The sequence below is a fragment of the Toxorhynchites rutilus genome, chromosome 2, assembly GCF_029784135.1.
Source record: "Toxorhynchites rutilus septentrionalis strain SRP chromosome 2, ASM2978413v1, whole genome shotgun sequence".
Taxonomy (NCBI): Eukaryota; Metazoa; Arthropoda; class Insecta; order Diptera; family Culicidae; genus Toxorhynchites; species Toxorhynchites rutilus.
Genome location: NC_073745.1, coordinates 264,799,412 through 264,825,725, shown reverse-complemented (window position 1 = coordinate 264,825,725; position 26,314 = coordinate 264,799,412). Strand labels below are relative to the sequence as shown.

The window sequence follows — 26,314 nt, the reverse complement described above, 5'->3', positions numbered from 1 at the left end:
GTTTTGTGGAAAAAATAGATTTCCGGTCCAGCTAAGTTGGAGCTTGATTTAATTATAATTTCATCTACTATCAATTATACTGTTACAAAATGAACCGCTAATCAGTTCTAACTGACGTTCTCACTAATTTTGGGCTCGCAGGCCAAACGTGACGCAACAAAATAGATAACAATGTCTGCGTCAAGACTCAAAGGTCTTGACCCCTGAAGTGGAGTGATCTGTGAGTGACTTCGTAATCAGGGAAGAAAGTTTCACGAGATATCACCAGGAGGTTGGATGTTCTCAATGTATTGTACAACAATACTTACTCGTCGGACTGTTTTTCTTTGCCGAGCATTCCTTCCTCCTCGTTGGTCTTCTTCGGACGCTCGTACATCGTACAGAGTCCTTGCTACAAAAAAAAAAACAATCGTTTTAGAAATACAGCTTTTCTTCAAACAGCATTCGATCTCACCGATTCAAGTTCCTCCAAGACAGCTTGCATAATTGGACACATCATAGCAACGGCGGCAGTATTCGAAATCCACATCGAGATGAACATGGTGACGGCAATCAAACCAAAGTTTAACCGTCGCTGGCTGCATCCAATCAGGGAAATTACCTTCAACGCCACACGTTTGTGCAAGTTGCAGAACTCTACCGCGAGAGCAATGATAATACCGCCGATGAACATCAACATAGTTTCCTTCATGTACATCATGCAAGTCCTATCGGTGTCCAACACGCCCAACACCGGGAACAGAACCATCGGCAACATCGATGTGACCGGCAATGGGATCGCTTCCGTAACCCAGTACATCGACATGATTAACACCACATACATACATCGGTAGGCAGGCGTTGTGTCTATCGTGAACACTCCCGCCGCAAGGAAGGGAGCCAGGAACACCACCAAGGAACGCCAATAGACGGCAATAAATTTGGTGATCCGCTTACAGCATCCCACTCGGGGTGCAGCGATCGCTTCCCTGGAAGTAAACACACATTATATGCTCTAAATATAGCGCCACTACGCACTCAAGATCAACTTACATGGCGATCGCATCGTCTATTCCGTTCGTTTTAGTCATGTTGACATGGATTATCCAACCGTGCCAAGCGCAGCACTAATAACGTCAAACGGCGCGACACATTCAAATGTATACCTGGTGAGAGGAAACAATTGAGGGAAAGATTTAAAAACGCACGTCAATGTGATTAGCTGTATCAATGTGATAAGAATTGGGGAAAGTACAAAAAAAGAATTGATATCAGGATTATGTAAAAAACGCCGGGAAAAAATTATTTACCTAAGGTGGAGACGAAGTCCAATCATAAATAAGACTCCGATCAATCTAAAAAATACGAGATACATTCGACCCTAGGCTAAATCCCAACAGCGTTCATCAGTTATACGAGTTTTAATATTTGCCTGTTAATACCCCGCGTAAACTTGCCATCAATGCTATTTTAAATTTGAAAATTTCGGAAGCATCGGTGGCAACCATCGACAAATGTGAACTGTGTGGTATATTGAAGCTTATCAACACAAACATGTTAGTGGTCCGGTACACGTTTAACCCTTTGCGGTCGTATGAAATTTGGGCATGGGTGTCGTACTGGTCGGAATTATTTTTCCTTGAAAAAGCAGATTATGAAAAATAAACTTTTTTTTTGTGAACTAAATATATGTATTAACTTAACAATGTGTTTTAATGTGATGTTTTTATATTAAAATAATATTTTATATTTCGTCTTCGTATGAAACCATTCGAAACAGTCTCCTAGAGTAAGGGAGAGGGGGGCACATTCGGACACTTTTTTTTCCTTTATTTTTAATATTTTTTGTAAACTTGAAAAAAAATCTTGAATTCATCCTGGTTGTCATTTGGACATCAATGTATCATATGAGCATGTTAAAGGTGTGTGTTAATGCGATTTCGAATGGTTTATTCGAATTTTTGAAAACTGCCTTTTCGTCTGAATGTGACCAATGTGTGGGACAGTTTCGGACAGTCCTGGGGCACTTTCAGACAACGAAAAAAAAATATTAAAATTTTATGATTATCAACAATTACTTCCGTTTCCTCTTGTTTTCAGCTTATTCTGCATTTTTCTTGCTTGCTATGAGAGTCAATAAAAAATCGTGATTTTGCTTTCTTCCGTTTTCGAGTGGTGGTTTTCCGCGGTGAAGTTTTTTGGAAAAGGTTCAACATTTTCCGGGGACAGAGTTGCCAAAGTAAAATCTATCTGTGCTGTAGACGCAATATTTTGCAGCATTATTGTATTACGATAAGTCAGTTGCTACCTCCGCTCCAGTAGGTGAAATCTTTTGAGCATTCAAAATCCTTGTCCGAAAAAATCTTTCTTGAGAATGGATAGCCTGTCATTTTGAATCCAGCTAGGATATTACTCAGATTGAAAGAAGCATTATAAGTCGATGCAACTATACCTGAAAGGTCGTGTATAGAAATATTTTGTTTCAGGATGGTTGAGTAGCCAATCGTTCTGGGAAACTGAGAGCTTTTGCTTGAAAGGGCCCATAACTGAAACATCCAGCGGTTGTAAGCGATTTGTGACATAAAATGCAAAGATACATGAATTGTGCAATTTTCTCAGCAATATTTAATTGTTTCCAAAGTGCAATGACTTTTTGATTGATTTTTGATTTTTTGAAATTGATTCGTTTACGTTGCTTCTTGCTATCTTTTTCAAATGTTCCAGAACATTGAGAAACAGTTTTCCCGTTATTCGTTATGAAAACGTTCTATTCGAAACTTCCATCTCTTCCAACTCTTTCCATCTCATCTTCGTTAATGCTGGTTCTATCGGTTTTCTTTTTATAGTTCCGAACCATTATTAGGTCTGATAATTAGACTAAATTGATGTTTGTTAGTACACAACAATCAGACACAAATTTTATGAGGTATTAAACAGTGTCCGAATGTGCCCCACCACCATCCGAAAACAAATCATAATTTTATTTATAGACCTTTATTTCCCCGTTTCACGTTTTTTTTCATTTCATATTAATTACTAACTTAGGTGGTGTACTTAAATTTGTAAATCGTTCACAAGGAAATTAGGAAAATACTTACAACTTCAAGCTCAAAAGCTTCGAAATGTGTATGAAAAAAGGCACTGTGTTATTTTCGTAAGTAATAAGACGTCAAACCATATGACAGCTGTTGGTGGAAGAGCTGTTAACTTACTTATATTTTTTATTTGGTTGAAAATTGTACCACTTAATTTTTACAAGCGTTGTCCGAAACTGCCCCCGTTTTCCCTAAATCATCTATTACTCATAGGTGCACCGCATTAATTCGTGAACAGGTTCACTAGACATCAAACTTCGTTTAGGAAAAGTATGAACTGATACTTAGTTGAATAAAATAAAGGATTAGCATGGTTTCTTACTGTGGTGACTGAGAGCATACAAACGACCAGAACGGTAAAAAAGGTATGGTGGTTTAGCGCAGACAAACACAAAGAGTTAATCTCACCAATCTCACCAAAGAATCTACAGTGCTTATCAATATCTGGACAACTTTTCACGAACAACGTCCACGAAGAGTAGAACAAAACCACATACAGTTGTTTGTCTCTCTCTAGCGCCTATGGCGGAAATCGTAACATGAATTATGACTCATGACTCACCAGTTATTTCAATTTCAAAGTCAAAAAAGTCAAAAGTCTATCTCTCGCATTAGGGAGCCCTTCATTAGGGGTAATTAAATTGGAAAATTTAGCTTAAGTGTTGTTAAAATTGTCTGTATAATCAAAACTGTGAACATGTCATGCAACGTTAAAAATCAATGATTAAAAAGATCAAATTTACTTTCAGATTTAACACAAGGTGCTGCCTGATCGTTGTCTAGAGTAAAACTAAAGAGAGAGGGTTTTCACGGCCGTTTATTTCTGGAACGAATGCAAAAAACGTAATCAAACACCAAGTATATATAAATAAACACAATTTGACGTATTTGTTTGTTTTCAGTAATACTGCACCCTCAAATGCAAATTTTTGGAACAGTTTTCCGAATTAATAACCTCCCAATCAATCGCTTTTCAAGCTTCCATATTTCCACTAGTTATGATCGACAGTGTTCGGATGAAGCCTTCCTAGCGAAAACATAAAGTGTATCTCCGAGAGACAGGAAACATCGATAATCGAAATTAGGGCCTGTTCTCGGTGCGACGTGGCGAGAGCGTGTCTTGCTCCGCGCGTATTAGGTTTACGATTGATTGCGTGTGATTGCTGTTTTGACCGAAGAAAAATATTTGACTCTTTTTGACAGATAATATTTGATCCACCCTTACTGATCAAATATATTCGACAAAAAACACGACAAGCAAATATTCAGTTTTTGGATGCCTGAAATATTGATTCAGTGTGTTCGTCAAACCTATCGGTACATGATTCGGTTACCTTAAATATTTCAGTCAATTTTTTTCCTTGTTCGATGTTTGACATTGTTTGCCAGTGTCGATAATCGAAGAATGGCAAACAAAATAGTGTTTGTACAAATATCAAACCGAACTTTATCTGACAAAAAGTGCCAAATATTTGACCTCTGGACAAACAGTGTACGGCCACCTGTTGTGATATATTCGCAAGTAGCGGAGTTGTCCCCTTGCAAGCAAAAAACAAATCACTCTGACAATAAACTGTACATGGATGAAGTTACGGCAGTTTTTGTAAAATTCGTAATGACTTTCGTATTTTTATCGTAAAAACATGAACCAATACTCTCGGAAATAATCAACCTTATTTCTTAGTGACACATGTTTACTTTTTTTCACTTAACCAGCCATTCACAAAATTTCGAAGTAGGTTTATAACGCATTGTGTTACGTATGAATCGAATTAAATATTTTACGATTTATAAAACATTGTGTAAGCACTAATTTCTAACCCTTTGCGGTCCTATCTAATCTTGACATGGATGTCGTACTGGTGGGAAATAATTTCTATTGAAAGAGCAGTGATTCATAATATTAATATTATGAGAGGTAAATGAGATCTATTTATTTATTAATGAATGGACTTGAAATATTAGGCTGTCAAAAAAGTCCTGCGGTATTTCCGCGAGGTGTCGTTGTAAGCGCGTAGTTCTAGTTGTATCGAGTCATACTATAGCTTGTTGGAAAGGTATTAATATAGTCCTTGACAGTGTTTTGTTTGGTTAAGTCGTTCGTGAGTTATAGTGTCGCAAATATGGAGCAAAATAAAGAGAAAATCCGACATATTTTACAGTACTACTATGACAAAGGCAAAAATGCATCTCAATGCCAATAAAATTTGTGCAGTTTATGGACCCGATACAGTTTCCATTTCCACCGCACAACGATGGTTTCAACGTTTTCGTTCTGGTGTAGAGGTCGTCGAAGATGCGCCACGCTCCGGAAGGCCTGTCGTCGAAAATTGCGACAAAATCGCTGAATTAGCCGAGAAAGACCGTAGCATCGGCCAAGAGCTGGGGATAAGTCATCAAACCGTTATTAACCATTTGAAGAAGCTTCAAGCTTGGATTCACAAAGAAGCTCGATGTATGGGTGCCACACACGTTGACGCAAAAAAACATCTTTGACCGTATCGACGCATGTAAATCGCTGCTGAATCGCAACAAAATCGACCCGTTTCTGAAGCGGATGGTGACTGGCGATGAAAAGTGGGTCACTTACGACAACGTGAAGCGCAAACGGTCGTGGTCGAAGCCCGTTGAAGCGGCTCAGATGGTGGCCAAGCCCTCATTAGCGGCCAGGAAGGTGTGCTGTGTTGTGTGTTTGGTGGGATTGTCAAGGAATAATCTATTATGAGCTGTTTCCATATGGCCAAACGCTCAATTCGGACCTGTACTGCCAACAACTGGACCGCTTGAAGGTAGCACTCATGAAGAAGAGGCCATCTTTGATAAACAGAGACCGCATTGTCTTCCATCAGGACAACGCCAGGCCACACACTTCTTTGGTGACGCGCCAGAAGCTCCAGGAGCTCGGATGGGAGGTTCTTTTGCATCCGCCGTATAGTCCGGACCTTGCACCAAGTGACTACCACCTGTTTTTGTCCATGGCGAACGAGCTAGGTAGTCAGATATTAGCCACTAAAGAGGCCTGTGAAAATTGGCTAACCGAGTTTTTGTCAATAAGGAAGCGAGCTTCTATAACAGGGATATTATGAAGTTGGCATCTCGTTGGGAACAAGTCATCGAACAAAACGGCGCATATTTGACTTAAAACAGATGATTGTAACTAATTTTATGAACAAATGAAAATTCAAAAAAAATACCACAGGACTTTTTTGACAGCCTAATATGTACTTACTAAATATTGTATTTTAATGTGATGTTTTCTATAGAAATATATAAATAGCTTCGTAACAATTCGGGAACAGTTTCACTAGGCATTGAAAATCGTTTAGAAAAAGTGTAATGGTTGAATAAAGTATAAGATAAATAATGTTTTGGTGACTGAGAGTAGACATACATACATTTATAAATTTAGAATCATTTCAAAATCCCTTTTTGTGCCATACCAATACAAAAGTGGGAAAAATAGTTACAATGAAATCTAAAGTATGGTAATTTTTCGTTAGAAAAGCACGGAATTTCAAAATTTAACCAATTTAGGTTTGTAAGTTTGTTCCAAATTTCTCACTTTCCTCGCTCTCTAACTTCGCTTTACACTATAGATGGAGCTAAACTCAGTACAGTAACGTTCGTCAAACCCGCACCTATCCCACGATCATGCTCGCTGTACTCTAAAACCATTGTATACAAATTTTAAGGATGATTGAATTTATATTTTTTTGGGTTTATACTGGGTAACTGTCAATTGACTAAAGTAAAAAAATGAACATTGTGGGTGATTCTGCGTGCAGATGTAGTTTTGCAACTTTCATATTAAGGGGAGACCCCGACTTGGGTAAAAAAAGATTTTTCATGATTTGTTACTTCATTTGTTAGTAAGTCAAGTGTTTGAATCCGTGACCGGAATAAATCGCCGCAGTAAACAACTGCAACAGAAGCGACCGCTTAGAAAAAGTGTAGTAAGCTAGAAATATTGTGGCGCGGAATAACATCATGTGTATAAATGCTTCACATTTCTATTATAAATTTATTTTCTCGTTTGCGGAGTACCGATTTATTTATTTATTTCCTTTGTCTTCAAAAAAAATCGTACAGTCTGTTGTTAATTTAAATTCCTTAACGAGGATCGATATTGTATGTAGGAGTACCCTGTAAAGCATTATGAGTGGTTGAATTTAAAAATTAGATTCACTACTGTTAATTTTCGGCAGGTAAGTTACTATCGTAAAAATTTCAGCAATTGATATATTCGTTTGTGATTGATAAATTATGAGCGATCAATGTTCACAGTATATCAAACCCGGATGTTTGAATTCGTTCGCTTCGAATATATTTGACACTAAAATTGCAAGTAAGACTGTTTCACTATGTTTCCTACCAGTTAATGTGGATCTAATTGTATCAAAAAAATACAAAGACTAAATCGGAAGTGCTTTTTTTAAATGTTAAAAAAAATTATAGGAGGTTGTGTTCAAGACACGACAGCATTGTTTACGTAGAACTACACTGTGGTTTAATTCAAGTCGCTTGTTTATAACTGCGGATATTATTTTAAAATGCTACGAAAATTACGAAAGAGAAGATACACTATTTTTACGTACGGGTTATAAAGCACGCACGTACGCACACAAATATCCATATATCGATTGCTTGAAGCAGCTAAATATACACACACTTATCTCCGTTTTGCACTCTTCTCAAAAGAAGCTTTCTGTTAATATTGTCAGCCTAGATTAGCTTAGCTGTCATCCTTGATGGAGAGAGTTTTGCTACCGTCATGCGAAACCAAATCACACACGGAATTCCAGAACTAAAGGGTGTGTCACATCAAATTGCATCACGGAAAAAACGCTGTAGAAATTCGCCCAGTAGACCGATCCTTTTGAAAATTTAAAACAGTAAAATAAAAACTATTAAACAACTTTTGGCATTTTCTTTTTATTCATACTTCGAGCCCAAGCCCGTATGCTCGCACCTTCCTCTTTACCCCGTCCATAAGGTTCTGTACAACGTCAGGTTGTAGTTTTTTTTTGAACAGAAATCCATTTTCTCTTGAAGTCCGCCTCCGATTTGACAACTTTTGGTTCTTCCGGAGGGCCTGCTTCATAATCGCCCAATATTTCTCTATTGGGCGAAGCTTCGGCGCGTTGGGCGGGTACATTTCCTTTGGCACGAAGGTGATCCCGTTGGCTTCGTACCACTCCAACACGTCCTTTGAACAGTGGCACGAAGCGAGATCTGGCCAGATGATGGTCGGGCCCTCGTGCTGCTTCAATAGTGGTAGTAAGCGCTTCTGTAGGCACTCCTTAAGGTAAACCTGCCCGTTTACCGTGCCGGTCATCACGAAGGGGGCGCTCCGCTTTCCGCAAGAGCAGATCGCTTGCCACACCATGTACTTTTTGGCAAACTTAGATAGTTTCTGCTTGCGAATCTCCTCCGGAACGCTGAATTTGTCCTCTGCGGAGAAAAACAACAGGCCCGGCAGCTGACGAAAGTCCGCTTTGACGTAGGTTTCATCGTCCATTACCAGGCAATGCGGCTTCGTCAGCATTTCGGTGTACAGCTTCCGGGATCGCGTCTTCCCCACCATGTTTTGCCTTTCGTCGCGGTTAGGAGCCTTCTGAACCTTGTATGTACGCCGGCCCTCCCGCTGCTTGGTCCGCTGGACGAATGAACTTGACAAATTCAGCTTATTGGCGACATCCCGGACCGAACTTCTCGGATCACGTCTAAACTGCTTAACTACGCGCTTGTGATCTTTTTCACTGATGGAGCATCCATTTTTGCCGTTCTTCACCTTCCGGTCGATGGTTAGGTTCTCGAAGTATCGTTTTAGTACTCTGCTGACCGTGGATTCGACGATTCCCAGCATCTTACCGATGTCCCGATGTGACAACTCCGGACTCTCGAAATGAGTGCACAGGATTAATTCACGACGCTTTTTTTCGTTCGACGACATTTTTCCAAATTTACGAAAAATTGAAGCATGGCCAACGTGATCTATACACTGATTATAAGCGAAAGCTGAAGATATAATTCCTAAAAATTAAATTTCTACAGCGTTTTTTCCGTGATGCAATTTGATGTGACACACCCTTTATTATTTTCTTGGTGAGCTGACGATAGCCTAGCTTGATGATTCCCCACACAATTGTGTAGCTCAGAACCTTAATGCAATGGAGTCAGTTTGATGCAATGGTTGCAATGCCAGAGACATCAACGAGTGAGTAATTTGGTCGCGTCCACAGCTCAATCCGAAACGAAGACATGTGATGACGCAAAACAAGGAAGAACAAGCGATATTCATTGCTTTGAATACAGAACGATTACTTTATCCATCATATTACTCCACCCCCATTGCCTTGAGAAAGGCATTCGATCCCTCACCGTCTCTCAACGTCGCCCAGCAACGTTGTTGTTCAGTCGATTTCGTCATGAAGAATGAAAGTTTGCCTCAGCGAGATCCACTGTTTATACTCTAGGTAAATATTCCCCTTCATTCTTCTTCTTTTCCTTTGTTCACGGAGACTTTACTCTTACGATTGCTCGTTATTGACAGCTCTGTTCGGGAAAGCACACAAATGGACTGAATAAATGTATGAAGAAATGGGAATGCTTCCAATTTTCATCAATTATCTATATACAGACTATGGGATTGTAATGTATAGCATATCAAACAAATCTTAGGGAATTTCCGATTCGTTTGGTATATAAATCGCCAAAATCCGTTCGCGGCAAAAATAGTTATTAACGTTAACTTTATTTCATAAAATCGTGACCTGTTTTCTGATTTGGCACCCTTAATGAAAGACGTAGTTTTACGTCAATAGTGGTACTAAAACGACCTCCAAGAGATCTCAGGAATGGCATAAGCTTTCGAATTTTCAGTAATGTCGAAATGAAATGTCACAGCACTGATAAAATTTGATTGTATAACGACATTTTCTTGCTCCCTTAATTCTAGAGTTCAAGCATCTTGAGATTTTGTAGTTCCTACTTGTGTTTTCCTGAACAAAATGAAATGGTAGTCGTGTCATACACTCTCTGTAGTAAATTCCTGTCCTACAAGGAAAAGATCAATCGAAAAACTGCTGAAACGACATGGCACAAAAAATTTAGACAAAAGCTAAAGCCTGTTTCAGAGATTCCAGATTTATCCTCGTCGTGGAGTATCAGCCGCGACGGATTATTGGTGGCTTGCTGATAGACAAAGCATCGGAAAAAAAGACATACAGCCTTTCCATGCCAAACCGATATGGTAGTTCTCAGAAGTGGTAGTTTTGTTCTTCATCGCGAAACATTAGACCCGTATATCTTTATTTTTTCAGTAGGGTGACCATTTCCATTTTAGGGTTGTCCGAAAAATAAACTTTTTCCTCTTTTTTCAAAAATTCATAACTTTCGAACTACTAAACCGATTCAGTTGATCGACATATCGAATTAAAGTCAATCATCTGGTCGTTATTATTGATTGTATTATTTTTTTTATTGTTTTCATAGTCTCGGGACCAAGGGCGCTATATTTTTTTATATTTTTTCTGAAAAGTTGTTGTTTTTTCACATAACGAATGTCGAAACCAGAGGGGCTTTTTTCTTTTTTGAGTTTTGATTTTTCAAAGTTAACCTATGTTCCAAAAAATCATTTTTCACTTTCATTCCAAAATTACTTTTTTCAAAAATTTATTACTTTTAAACTACTAGACCGATTCAGATGATCGATATATCAAATTAATGCCAATTTGCTAGCCTTTTTTGAAAAAATGACATATTTGCCAATTAATTGAATTCTAGTCGCATACATCCAGTCTAGTCGCATAAAAACATTGAACGAAGTCTGAAAACATGTTAACTTTGAAAAAACATAACTTAAAAATGAAAGATAACACATCTCTATTTTTTTTAAAAAAAAACCTCAGATTTCCAGAAGAAATATTTAAAAAAATATAGCGCCTTTGGTCCCGAGACTATGAAAACAATAAAAAACGAATACAATCAATAATTACGAATTCAAAATCCTTTTTTTTCGCAAGGCTAATATTTTTAAAAAAGACTATCTATTTAGCTTTAATTTAATGTACCGATCATCTGAATCGGTCCTGTAGATCAAAGGTTATGAATTTTTGTGTTGGAAAAAAGAGGAAAAAAATGATTTTTCGAACTATCGGTTAACTTTGAAAAATCATAACTCAAAAACGAAAAAAAACACCTCTTTGGTTTCGACATATGTTATGTGAAAAATCCTCAGATTTCAGAAAAAATATTTAAAAAAAAATTAGCACCCTTGGTCCCGAGACTATGAAAACAATAAAAAAACGAATACAATGAATAATAACGACCATGTGATTGGCTTTAATTTGATATGTCGATCAATTGAATCGGTTTAGTAGTGAAAACAGTGAAAACATTATATAGCAATTATAGCATCTCTGATTTTTAAATATATTATATATAAAAAACCTCAGCTTTCCAGAAAAATATAAAAAAATATATCGCCTTTGGTCCCGAGACTATGAAAACAATAAAAAACGAATACAATCAAAAGTAACGAGAACAGAATTCGAATTTTCTGCAAGCATATTTTTTTCAAAAAAGATCAGATGATTGGTTTTAATTTGATATGTCAATCATCTGAATCGGTCTAATAGTTCAGAAGTTATGAAAAAGGTCATTTTTGGAAAAAAAAAAAAAAAAAGAGGAAAAAGTTGATTTTTCGAACAACCCTAAAATGGAAATGATCACCCTACTGAAGAAATAAAAAAAATACGGGTCAAATCTTATATATAGATAGAGATACAAAACTACCACTATTCACGAAAATCTGATAACCACTATATCGGTTTGACATAGAATAGCTGTATATATAGTGAGAACCTCAAGATTCGTACGATAAACTGATCAAGATTTAAAGTTTTATCATCGCAGCTCAAGTAGAACAAAAACGATTCGTTTATGGGGAAAATTTCATAGTGTGAAAAAAGTAAGTTTCATACGCTAATCACAAGAAAGCCTATTCTGTTCTGAATTGAGTCTTCTCAGATTAACAAATAACAAATATTAGAATAACTTGTTCAAAAGTAAATGTACGATACCTGTGCAGAAACTTAATTGATACATTTTCCAGAACAGAAAGATTTTCAATTAAATGAGTTAATGAATCAATTCCACACCAACCCGCTTTGCGTCATGTTTTCCAGCGAGCTGCCATTTTTAGCACATGCATTCTCACAACATTCCACGATCGGTGGTTTATTTTTGGTACATTTGCTAAAAAAAGAAATTAAACACCTAGTGTATGTAAATAAATATATCGAAGAGGTTCTTTTTTGTTACGACTCTGGAATTCTGGATTGCAAACTGCAATATTTTGGGTGAGATTCTCGCATACCGTTTCCAAACGAACCACCTCTCGAGTCAATCATCAATCAAGCTTCCATATATCCACGAGTTGGGATAAACACTGTCCACTGGAGCAGCAGTAACTGCAGTAGAATACGGAGGTAATAACTATTGTCCTAACGATACCACAACATATACCTCCGTGATATGGAAAGCGTCACGTCGATAAGCAGAAATTTATGTGGAAAAAGGAAACTTCCGACACGCGATCAAGGCCAACGGCTTACAACATATCCACCCGGAGGTCTGAAATTAGTTATCCGTTATCTGTCACATTACCTGATAATTGTTTCCAATATTTTTATATCGACCCAGTTAATGCATGGACATTAGTCGGAGGAGGTCATTTTCAAATGAGAATAGTGTATCTAGAAAAAGTTCGATATAATGGATCTAGATACACTAGAATCAATTAATGTCACGTTATAGATCAATGAACTTAATTTTGAGTTGATGTAGTTTTTAGTGTATTCACGTGAATTTGGATTCCGATTCAATTGTTGATTAAAGCCAGCGGTAACTTTGGCACAGTTTGGCCCAGAGTTCCGTAATATACAGGGTGGCGCATAAGTCACGCAACCGATTTACATAAAAGAAAATCGTTTAAAAAAATGTCTCACGATACAAAATCTCTATTCTCGAATAAAAAAAACGATACAAAGCCGACAACTGAACCACTTAGGAACCAACACGCTTGATAGTTACAGCGCGATCGTTATTTTTTTTGATAAACTCAATTGAGCATCATCACCATCTTGGATAATTTTTCGCGACATATTTTTTTTTATCCCTTTTGTTTATTTAAGGCTCATTAGCATTTTAGCTGTAACAGAGCCGTATTTTAATTACGCACAAATTACGTAACGCTAAAAATCCGGATTATGGACCCCCGCAATTTCCTATCTCTAATACACAGAAAGTAACGCAACCTCGACTCCCCTCCCCCTTTTTCGCGTTACGTAATTTGTGCACGACGCCTAACCAAATAGCGCTGGTTTTTTTTTTAAATTTCGAGAGAATAATAGTAGGGACCAACCAAACCTAAATTATAAGGAGCAGTTCTATCTAATTTGTTTGTATTGATTGTTTCCATGATAAAAAGAAAGAAAAGAATATGAAATCTGATACGCATTGATTTAGGTTTTCAAGTGGCAAGATCAAAGACAAGCGTGTACAAGCCCAAATAGAAATCGAAAAGCAATTGTGATTGGAACCGATGTCGTTAAGCACTCGGCCACATTATAAAAAAGGGGAACCCGGGGCAAGAGTGCCCATCTGATTATTTTGCCTAATCCCATCTTTTACAATTATTTAACTACAGAACTTTGTTTTATACAGATACTGCATATATCTCACATATTATCAGCCAGAACCTTAAATATTTTTTATTGGTAAACAGATAAATACTAACTGAGCTTCTTACAACTGCAATCTATATAAGAACGCACAGGCGCAAATTAACGAAATACCCTCAGCTTCTATATGTTTACATGACTCTTGCCCCGTCGAGGTGGCACTCTTGCCCCTCGTACTGAAAAAATACAAGCCAAAAACATCATTTTTGTAAATGAAACATTTTCATAGTAAACATAACTTTTGAACAATTTGATGCATAGCTACACCTAAATAGGAGTATAAATGAACAAACCAGCAAAAAAAAATTGAAAAAATATAACAAAAGAGCATTCAAAAACGCGTATTAGCTTAAGGTGGCACTCTTGCCCCGGGTTCCCCTAGGGATCAACCAAACCAAAATCATATGGAACAGTTCTATTAAATTTGTTTGTAATGATTGTTTCCATGATAAAAAAAAACAAGAAACAAGAATATGAAATCAGATACGCATGATTTTAGTTTTCGAGTGGCAAGATCGAAGATAAGCGTGCACAAGCACGAATAGAAATCGAAAAGCATTTGTGTTTGGAACCGACGTCGTTAAGCACTCATCCACATTATCAAAATAACAAGAACAAATACACAAAGAACACGACTAGCAACAAGGCTAGCGTGGACTTTGAAATTGATAGCAAATCAAGCGTTGATGAGCGCATCTGCTGTCGCTAAATTACAAAGCGTAAATAGAAGAGGCGTGGTGCTATGATGCATTTCTTTCAACCTTGATTTCTGATTCAAGCTACGAAGTACTCACAGGAGAAGACACCCTCACGCACCACTAATTTTCAGATGCCAAACCATCCCAAATCACCCAAATTGGATTTGTAGTGATTGAAATTCGAACTGAATGCGGGCAGCCCGTGCGATTCAGTTGATTGAACAAAATTAGACGACAAATGCAGCAACATTCCTCGAGGGCCATGCAACGATAAGACACATTGATTTGATAACATCAGAAACCCAAGCCTATGATGACGTTTCGTTCATTGAGAGTACCAGCGTATGGCAACGACCGGCAGCAATATGTTTCCCTCCCTCTCTTTCTCTGACCGCGTGCGCAACCAATCACACTTCATTACTGCATGACTTTATGTGTCATCGCTTATCACAACAACAAAAATGGAGGCGCACACGTTGCTAGTTATTGCGGCGCATTTCGGCTGGTGATTTATTTTGAATACGTCGGTGCGATAATGGACGAGAATCGAGAGGACGATCTTATTTACGAATATGGTTATACCCGTCGTAACAACATGCTGTCATGTCGGGGAACTGGGGCAAACAAAGACTGTTTTGATAGTAGATAGTTCGTAGATTGGATTCCAATATTCATAACACAAGTCTGAATCTGAGAATCTCTGAACGCATGCATGGAATAATTTTATAGGGGCACACGTTACACGTACGTTTAGAAACACTGGAAACAAACAGTAATTTGTATTTAAAAAATACTTTACACTCTCATTAATTTTTACAAACTTTCTAGCAATGTGTCAAAGTATGTTTTTCATTCCAATCAAGGCATGGCTTTTCCTTCGAAAATCCGACTTCTTTGTAATTTATTATTTATAAAAATCACCATGCGAGAAATTAGGGCCTAAGATGTGTGACAACTTGCGTGGTCCAATGCGTTCCGATGACGTTTATGTGTTTTTCTTGTTTCACCGAAGACAACGGGTAAAGGAATCACTGCGAAACATTTTGAATTGACTCCTCTACACGTTCTTGTACATGCATTGTTGTCGTATGACCAATTCTTCGGATTTAGTTTATCTTATCAGTATCAGTATTCTAGACTAGAAATTTGAAAAAAAATAAAAAACAAATTCCTCCATATTTCTGTAGTTTAGACATTCAAGAATATACACTAGAAAGGGCTTATCGAGAATCCTGCTATTTACCGAGCTAGAGCCATTTTAGTGATGCGGAATCTAACCTGGTATGACCATAACGATGAGCTTCAAACACGTTTTTCTCGAAACTAGTTTTTTTCAAACTGGCGTACACGATATCTCCAGTTCTACTGAACTGATTCATGTTTATATGGATACAACCTGCTGACATCTCTCTATCGCATGAACCTCTAAAAAATTTTATTTTTAAAGTTTTACTATTTTTAAAGAATCGGGAAACGTAAGAAAAAACGTTTCAAAGCGCATTTTGTTTTTCAAACGGCCGCCATTTTATCAAAAAAAATGTTTCTGACTTGTCATGCGATAGCGGCATCTTTACTAATTCAGAATCTGTTCGATTTTTTTGATTCAGATAACCAGTAAGGCTGGAATCGTGTACGCCATGGCACAACTGTTTTTAACCCTCTCACTTCATCAGCTATTAACTATTCTAGTTATGATTTTTTTTCCGTTCAATTTTTGTTTTATTGTTAAAAGAAAGATGAACAAACAATGATATATTCGATATTAAACATATTTTTTGTTTTATTCTTATGGAGCTCGTAAAAAACTCCGAAATTCGTGTCTTTACACTAGAATACCCCCTTAAAACAGTCATAAAATCGCAACCTTTAATCATCCCATGAGAACAAAAGGCTGAAAATGTAAATAGTGACCTTTGTAGATTACTTAGAAGATAGCCGAAGCCCTCGGCCTGGTATGCTGGACGATAGCCGCTAGGCCACGGGATTCGCATCCATTGATTTAAATAGACTTGTTGACTGATCTTCGATGAACTAGGAAATTATTCACGAGTCCGATAGTATTTTCAATATTTACAATTCGTTTCATAGCGTATTTCTGGGCCGATCCAGAATTAATCCATCCATTTTGAAACCGAGGCTGCAATTTGATACCGTTCGTTTAAAAAATGCTCAATGATAGTTTAGTTTCAATAGAAGCCTACCAGAAACCTTCGATCAGAATCAACCTTGCCATACGTGTTTTTATCTATAATCCTCAGCAATGGAACCGATGAGTCCAACTTCATTAATATCGATTAGATTATAGATACAGTAAATCGAAAATTCCGGCAGCTCGATCCAGATTGTTTTATCGGTCAAACGAATTCAACCGGAATTTCAGTCGAAGCAAAGGAGTTGCAGGCGGAAGATCCTCTAGTTTATTTTTTTTGCTTCAATCGATTCCTAATTTTGTTGAGAATATACACACATAGTCTTCTAGAGTCTTATCTTCATTTTTTACGCAGGTGCATAGCCAAAGGCTGACGAGGTACGGCGCGACCAAACTTCGAAGCGAGCTATCTCGATTTTCATTTAATTGATTTTCTGAATCGATGAGCGTAATTGAGAAAAAAAACTGGTCTTCCATTGAAAACAAATAAGGTGTAAATTATAAGTAATTGCCAAAAATCCAATGTGTAAGAAAATAATATTACGTCCAATTTTCAGTTGGTTTAAACCATTTACGGACTAGAGGATTATAATTTTATGGAATGTTCGATTCGATCGGTATGCAAATCATCGAAATCCGTTCACAACAAAAATAGTTATTAACATGAAAACTATGTCAATGAAAAGTGACATGTTTTCTGATTTGGTATCTTTACTGAAAAGCGTGGTCCAACCTAAAAAAAAAAGTAGTGAATTGTGGAGCAAAAATTATGAAGAAAAGTCCACCCAAAGATTATCGATTAAATACACAAGAAATTGTCGAAATTGGAGTCATTGATTTTTTTTTAATTTGTCTGTATTTATATAAAACTAGCTGACCCGCCAAACTTCGTTCAGCCCAAAATTTGTTTTTTGTTATCAATACCTTCAAACATTCACCTTTTCTTACAAAGCGCAAGTTCATGAGTCCAATCGCAGAATTGTTCATTGATTGATCTTCTAATCGACCCTGTTGAATTTATCTTTTACTAAAAAAATCCTAGTACTTCTACCAAAACTCATCATTATAATATCAGATTATTTTCAGACACAGACCCCTCTCTCTTCTCCCCTTTAGAGAGGGGGAGGAGTGTCTATTAACCATAGAGACGTTTCGTGCCCCCTAAAATCTTAAAATGCCAAATTTGGCTTCATTTGCTTGATTAGTTTTCGAGTTCTGCAGAAATTAGTTTTTCATTTATATGACAGCCCACCCTAAGAGAGGGAGAAGTATCTAACCACCATAGAATCATTTATTGCACACTAAAACCTTCACATGCCAAATTTGGTCTCGTTTGCATGATTAATTCTCGAGTAATGCAGAAATTTGTGTTTCATTTGAATGGCAGCCCCCCCTTAGAGAGGGGGGTGGAGTTTTTTTTTTATTATTTCTGTATTATAGTGACTTTCAACACATTTGGCTGGTTCATCACTTTTACCTTCCATTTCGGAAGAATGTCGGAAGTGAGAATTGAACTCGTTACCTTTAGCGTGAGAGGTATGGATGTTACCGCTACGCCAGATCGCCTCCACAGGGGGGTGGAGTGTCTAACCACCATGAAAACATTTATTGCGCCCTAAAACATCCACATACCTAATTTGGTTTCGTTTGCTTCATTAATTATCGAGTAATGCAAGCACTCGATGATGCCTTAATTTACTCTAAATGAAATAATGGAAACCTATGATATGAAATCTGAAATTATCCAGCATCCCAAATATCCCAATGATTAGAAGAAACAACAATTAATAATGTTATGTGAAAATCCTCTTAAAATCAGAAAATTCCTTTCTCATATTAGGTGTACCAAAAAGTTTGTTCGGTTTTACAACAGATGGCGTAACTAGATTATTATTCCAGTGAATCAAATTTCCAGACATTCATTGGAAAGCTACTGTCATTGCGCGTCTTCTGCAGTATATGTCAAAAAGTTGAAGCGTAAACAACATAGTTTCTTGCCATTTCGAATATGTCGAATATGTCGTACCAACGGGAGTGTTTTTGCGGGGAGTGCTACTTCATTACTTCAATATGAAGAAAAAAGGCTGTGGAAAGTCATCGCAATTTATGGTGACCATGCTCCAACTGAGCGAACGTGTCAGACGTGGTCTGCACGGTTTAAAAGTGGTAAAAAAATTTGAAGATGAAGAATTGGAGGCTTTACTCGATAAAGATCCGTCACAAACGCAACACCTCAGCAAACCCAATCCGATCGTTTAAAAGCAATGGGAATGATCCGAAAGATAGGACATGCCTTATGTATTGAAGCCACGAGACGTCGACCGCCGTTTTTTCATGTGCGAACAAAGGCTCCAAAGGCATGAAAGAAAGGGTTTCCGTGGGTCCACTACGAGAATCGTAAACGTCGGGCTACGTATTGATAACCCGGTCATGCATCAACATCGACGGCCGCGCGGTATATTCACGGCCAAAAGGTAATGCTGTCTATTTGGTGGGACCAGCTGAGTGTGGTGTACTATGAGCTGCTAAAACCGAATGAAACCATTACGGGGGACCTCTACCGACGATAATGCGTTTGAGCCGTGCACTGAAGGAAAAACGGCCACAATACGAGCAAAGACACGATAAAGCTATTTTGCAGCACGACAATGCTCGGCCGCATGTCGCGAAACCGGTCAAAACATATTTTAATATACTGAAATGGGAGGTCCTATCCCACCCGCCGTATTCTTCAGACATTGCTCCGTCCAATTACTACATTTTTCGATCGATGCAACATGGCCTGGTCGACCAGCACTTCTCCAATTTTGATGAAGTCAATAATTGGATCGATTCGTGGTCAGCCGACAAACCGGCCGATTATTTCCGCAAAGGGATCCGTGAATTGGCAGAAAGATGGGGAAATGTTGTGACTAGCGATGGGAAATACTTTGAATATTAAATTTATAACCATTTTTGCAGAATGAATTATTAATTTTTGAAAAAAACCAAGAAATTTATCGGTACTCCTATTATTATAAAAACAAATAAAAAACGGGATCTTTCAGGAGCTGGAAGAGAATCATAATGAAATCAAATGTATGAAGTGAAATAAATATTATTTGAACATAAAAAAAATCGAACTGTCATATAAAAATGTGTTTCAGTAAGAATTTGGTCACTCATTTTATTCACTGCAGCGCCCCTAGTTGTCACATCGAGAAACTATTGACAGTGTTTTGATCCGGATGGTTTTTTTTATTCAGTAGTGAAAAGTTCATCAAGACTGAAGGACACTTTCCGAAGTTATCGACGATGGAACGCGAAAGGCGGGATAAAAATCTGCACAGTCACGTTGAGAACCCGCAAAATTTCTGGATTTTTCTAAATCGAATATAATTATTTATATGACCGCACTCTACGAACAAAAGTTATTTGAGCAGTCCACAACAATCCTGGGCTCTCCTTGTGGGATTTGGCGAAAAAACTCACGGCGAACCACAATAAAGTTCGGCGTATTTGTATGCGAGAACGCGAGAAAGCAGGAGAGCTGTACGAGCAACCAGCTTTGTTGTCCAAGTACAAAGTATCAATTTTGATGGACGATGAAACATACGTTAAAATGGATTTCGAACGAATAGCCGGTAACCAATTTTCTCTTGCCAAGCGTAAAGGAGATATTGCTGGTAAGTTCGAATTTGTTTACGCAGATAAATGTCTTAAAATTGCATGAAACGTCCAGATCTACTGTCATCTGGAAAATATATTTTTTTGTAGAAAATTGACACTCTGGGACTTTTTTTTTCGAAATACGAGGCAAAACGTATGGTTGAGGATGCCAATGACAATGGTCTTCTCGATTTTTCATATGGAACTTTGTGCGAAATGTTGATTTACACGATGAAATATCCAATGCAAAATGTTAGCTCAATCGGACTTCATTTACTAGTGTCGTAGACGTTTAAATTCGTGTTTTTTGAAAACCGAATTTTACCGGGAATCGGAGTTTGCTTTTGACACGCAGAGTTACCTTTGACACTTAATTTTTTCATTGTTTTCTAACAAAAATAATCTTTGCATTTGAGTAATGTCTTCGAAATTTTTATGAAATAATGTTTTTGACATACCGTTTCTGAAAATCTGTTTCCATTGCTCTATAAAACCATAACAACCCCCGAAAGTCATGCAGAAGCGATTTGCAGTCACTGAAACATTTTGCTTATAAGCAGTGTTAGGCGTGGTGCACAAATTAAACAAAAAATCCGGATTTTTGACCCCCTCCCTCCTCCTTACGGAACGCAATTCCTATCTTTAATACAGTGATGCTTTTTCATTACATTCAATATTATGCCAAAACCATGACATTTTTTGCATGTTGAATTGATGTGACTGATAGTTACTATTGTGTCAATTTAGTTCAGTGTCAAACATGGTACCTAGCTGTTAACAAAAAAATGTTAAAAATCAAAAATCATTGTGAATATCACAAACCAATGTCCGGAATAAAAAGCACATTCATTAAATGATTTTAAATCCGGACGGTCAAAAGTTGACGATTAAATTTCTCATTGAAGGAATTGCCTAAGGGTATGTTAGATGCCTTAATATGGAGTATGGAGTGTGGAGCAAAGATTTTCGATCCGGGAAATCGCAAAACTTTTCGGTATACAGCACGGGGTCGATTATATGACCCGTTTGTATGTACGTGGATAACTTTGTAAACTTTGTCTGTAGCGCTGTCCCAAATTAGTAGAAAATTAACTCCCTTCCTGTCGCCCGATTGATCTGAAATTTGAAATAAACCTTCATCTCTGCAGTCATTATAAAACTGCGTATTTCATAATCTTGAAATACCGTTCTGAATCATATTTCGGACAACATCACATTTCGGACACTTTGTTCTTATATCTTGAAATGCTTCATGCACTATAACTATAAATTTAATATCATAATTGCTTCTTTAGAGTGATCCCTTGGTTTCACTACCACTTCCTTTAAGAATAACATTTGAATTATTACATAGTAGGAAAAAATTCAACAGCACCACTCATTATCGTTTGTGTTTGACGTTTGTTTTGCGTGAGCACGTAGAATTTACCCGTTCATAAATATTTAAATTTCTCCCGTGTTTCATCAGTTCTAATCATCGTTAACAGTTTACTGTGATTGCTTGGTAAGTTGACCTTAAAATATTGTTGACCTTAAAATATAATCAAGTGTAATGTAATTTTCGTCCATAAAATTACAAAATAAAGTGTCCGAAAAATGCAAATCCAAAATGGGCCACGTCAGATTTCCATTACCTACCATTTTGGATTTGCATTTTGCATGAATAACCGTGTTCTACTAGTCAATCTATTTCGTTTGATACCTATATTGATGGGGTTTTGAGAAAATATGTAATCCGCCATTTTGCAGTGGCCGCCATCTTGGATTTGTATTTTCATTAATAATTCTATTCTACTAGTCAAGCTCTTTCATTCGATACCCATATTGATAAGGTTTTGAAAAAAAGGCGCCATCTTGTAGTGGCGGCTATTTTGGATTTTTTTTTTCATGAATAACTGTCTACTAGTCAATACCTTTCATTTAATACCCATATTGATGGGGTTTAGAGAAAATATGTAATCCGCCATTTTGAAGCGACCGCCATCTTGGGATTACATTTTTCATCGATAACTGTGTTCTGCTAGTCAAGCCCTCTCATTTGATGCTCATATTGATGGGGTTCTGAGAGAATACGAATCCGCCATTTTGTAGCGGCCGTCATTTTGGATTTACAACAAACCTTTATTTTTACGTAAATTCTTCCTGATTGATTTTTTAGTTTAACTTTTACATTTTTTCAAAATGGTATGAAATTATCGGAGTCTAATTATTATCGGGAATATACTACAGTTCCAGAAAGTGATCATATCCCCATGAAGTCGTTAACTAGCTGTCCTCTAATAGTGTGAAAGACGACTTAGTTAGTGAATCGTTTAGAGAATTCCTAAAACAACCACCTAAAACAAATCCAACTCATTCTGGAATGGAAGACGAGATGAAAATAACTGATAGCGATTCCATTCAAGTGTAGAGACACGAATTTCGGACGTTTTTTTTCGAGCTCCTTAAAAATTAAACAAAGAATATTTTTACTATCCATTATGTCATGTCATCACAGATTCTGAATCAGTGAAGATGCCGCTATTGCAAGAACCTCGGTTAAGTCAAAAACATATTTTTTGACAAAATGGCTGCCGTTTTAAAAACAAAATTCGATTTAAAACATATTTTCTTACGTTTCCTGATTTTTTTAAAATAGTGAAAGTTGAAAAATATATTTTTTTAGAGGTTCAGGCGATAGAGAGATGCCTGCAGATTGTATCCATATAAATTTGACATGAATCGGTTCAGTAGAACTGGAGATATCGTGTACGCCAGTTTGAAAAAACAATTTTTGAGAAAGACGCGTTTGAAGTTCATTGTTATGGCCGTATCAGGTTGAATACCGCATCACTAAAATGGCTCTAACTCGATAAATAGTACGATTAGCGAAAAGTCGTTTTTAGGGTATATTCTTCAATTTTTTTGATCAATTTGAAAAATTTGAAAATTTTTGATTTTTTCAAATTTCTATACTAGAATAGTGCCTTTAGAGATTCTAAAAACACATTGAACCAGGCACTTTTAGCACCAGTTGAATTATGCAGTCAGTGAAGCGGATGATGCATCACCAATTGTTATCAGCGAAATTTGGACGGGATAGAAAAATCATTCCCAAAGACATACGGAAAAATGTTCTAGGAAGTAAGGAATGGCCTTGGATTTAATGAAATTATGGATGCGTGGCGATGCAAAACTTACAGATAAGTGTTCACTCAACAAATTATCGGAACTCACTGATTTTTTCCTAGCGGCTTTCAGGAACAACATTCACTATTATAAAAAAAATAAACTTACATTTTTCAATCGCCTTTTTTTATTATATTGTTTCTAGAAAACCGGATTTCACCGGTTTACGTTATCGGTGTAAGTTCACACCTTCTCAGATTTCTGTACTTGAAGTTGTTATCCAGTCAACATTGTATCCCACGCCCTCATGTAATGATAATGATCTCGGGTACGATAATTACGATCTGCTGGGTTCTAATTGCTGTCACCAGACAGGAAGTGAATCATGCGACCTTCAATACAACGTTTGATTGCATTCGATCCACATTGCAGCCGAACGCATACGCCCTGGGTGCAAACGCATTGTTTTGATAGAAATGCACCCTCTTACCTACTCACCGGTTTCGCGTCAACGCGACCTGTTGATCCAGGCGACGAAAACGAGTTTCCTTGTTTGCAGTTCCCACCATGGTTGCATTCTTAACCACAATCTCAGACGGTCATAAAAAACAATTCTTGTGCAAATTTGCATATTTATTATCATTGCTTAGCGCTGTTTGCTTTCAGTCGTCCACAACCCACGAAATGCAGTATCGTTGTTTGATCAGAGTCACTCTAGCAGATGACGAGCATTCGTTACTTTTTTTTTGTACCGGATTTGAACCCGTGACGTACAAATCGAGTATGTTTTTTTCAGAGGGGCTAGATGAGGTAGACAAAAATCAAACCTGCGTGGAATAAATATAAAGCTGGGACAATAACATTCAGGGATTCCTAACATTTGTTTCCACTGCGGTTGCTCAATACGCAATGGCTAGTGATAAGCACTGACTAACACGAGGATCAGTGCGTTATCTGCGATCCTTATCGTGGATATGCTGAGAATAACTAGGTCATAATCAAACTAGATTAGTGATGCGTACATATGCGGACATATGCTAGTCGAATTGATAAAAGTACTGAATTCCATGTGTGACTTAAATCGCCCACGAAATGAGTAAATAAATCCAGTAAATTTCAGTAATTTTCACCCCAATCAAAACGGAAATGACGGAAATTGCATTTGACGCTTAAAGGGAAGCGTTATACAAATACATCTACGAAGGTCACTATTTTTTTTCAGTCATGGTAAAAATAGAGCTCAAACCACTTAGGCCATCGGACAAACTGCATCATCAACTGTTATCAGTGGAATTTCGATCCTCGAGGCGATACGGAAAATGTTCTTGGAAGCAGGGTATGGAACTGGATTATCTAAAATAAGTGCGTGACGATGAAGAATTCACAGATAAGTGTTCACTAAGGGTACTCAACTAATTGTCGAAAGTCCCTGCTTTTTATTTTGCGGCTTCTAGAAACGACATTTATTATCATCTATGCTACAATAGTTAACAGCTTATTTTCTCCTCTTCTTTCACCACTTACTTTAGGCGTTCGAAGATAGTGGAGCCTTTCCAATGCTCGAATGAAATTCCTATCTGTTTCCGGTTCAAGAAAATGGAAGAGTATTGATTACATAGAAACATATCTGCAGTTTTGAGATTTATCCGTAGCACTCAGAATTTTTTCATTTTGGTTCATTTGTACAGGGTGTTTTATAGATCCATATAAATTGAAATTGAAATACAACACGGATAAATGGTGTTTGTTCTCCTGCATTTGACTTTATTCGAAAGATAATTCTTCGCATTTTTTTTATTGAACGAAGCAACTGTGTTTCGACATTGACACGAGAATTCTCTTAACTTCAAATGCGACAGTCTTGCTTATTAACGTATCCTCACTCTGTCCAACTTCTATAAGACCAGGTGATGATCTTGCTGCTTTGTGCCATTGTAAACAAACAATGCTTCAACTTATATTCTAGTGTATTGGTATTGGTGACTACCATACACTGAATGATTTTCATATGTGTGTGTGCAAGCGCTGAGAGTAAACCAAAGGTTTTGTATTTTTCAAATGTCAAGTTTTTATAAGACCAGTATGTAACTTTCCGTTATTTTAGTTGTTTTGATTAATAAATCTGGAAAATAGCGAAGGGAAAAGTGCTCACGGAGAGAGAAGAAAGACAAATCGATGGATTTCACCAGGAAAATGTTGGTATCAGAGAAATTTGTCTCGTCGGATTGGACGATCCCATCAAGTAGTTCTCAAGTATTTGACGAATTCTCAAGGATACGGTAAAAAGGAGAGAGTTCCACGTAAATCGGAGCTCTCTGACCGGGATAAGTGGGATATAGCTAGAACTCGAAATCGCTTATGCAAATAAAGCAATATTTAAATTTAAATGATACTTGACAATTCGTCAGGTTTTGGTAAAAAAAAACTCACATAAAAAGGGTTTGAAAGGCAAAAGCTCATCATCTCACACCATTTCACATCGGAAGACGTCTGGGTTTTGTCAAAGCTCACATGAACCGACAGTGGGACATGGTATGTTGTGACAAAGAATGTCTCAAAATGAATATATTTTGCTATATGCCATAACAAAAAGTTCTTCAATGTATAGTATATCTTCACTGACGAAAAAAGTTCAATTAAGATGGTCCTGATGGTTTCTACGTGTACTGGCGTGATTCGACCAGGAATTTTGGTGGAGGCTCGTGCATGGTTTGAGCGGGAATCTGTGAACCGGAAAGCTCAAGATAGCTTTCACATCATTCAAGGATTACATACATGTTCTGGAATCCTCTCTCCTGCCGTTTTTTGCGTGGATATCGTCAAAAAAATTCACATTCCAGCAAAACAATGCTACTATTCATATTAGCAAGTAAACTAAAAGATGGATTAAGG

At 37.3% G+C, this 26,314-nt stretch overlaps 1 protein-coding gene across 2 annotated transcripts in view; it reads right to left on the bottom strand.

Annotated features, from left to right (window-relative positions):
• Positions 1 to 26,314, bottom strand: part of LOC129769767 (protein I'm not dead yet-like) — a 66,932-nt gene that overhangs the window by 5,153 nt on the left and 35,465 nt on the right. For both annotated transcript variants that reach the window (XM_055772236.1, XM_055772235.1), the window contains exons 2-4: positions 1,033 to 1,145; positions 455 to 968; positions 309 to 391 (exon numbers count right to left, since the gene is read on the bottom strand). In XM_055772236.1, coding sequence (XP_055628211.1) covers positions 309 to 391; positions 455 to 968; positions 1,033 to 1,070 — 635 coding nt within the window. In that variant the 5' untranslated portion in view covers positions 1,071 to 1,145. The remainder of the gene's footprint in view (positions 1 to 308; positions 392 to 454; positions 969 to 1,032; positions 1,146 to 26,314) is intronic.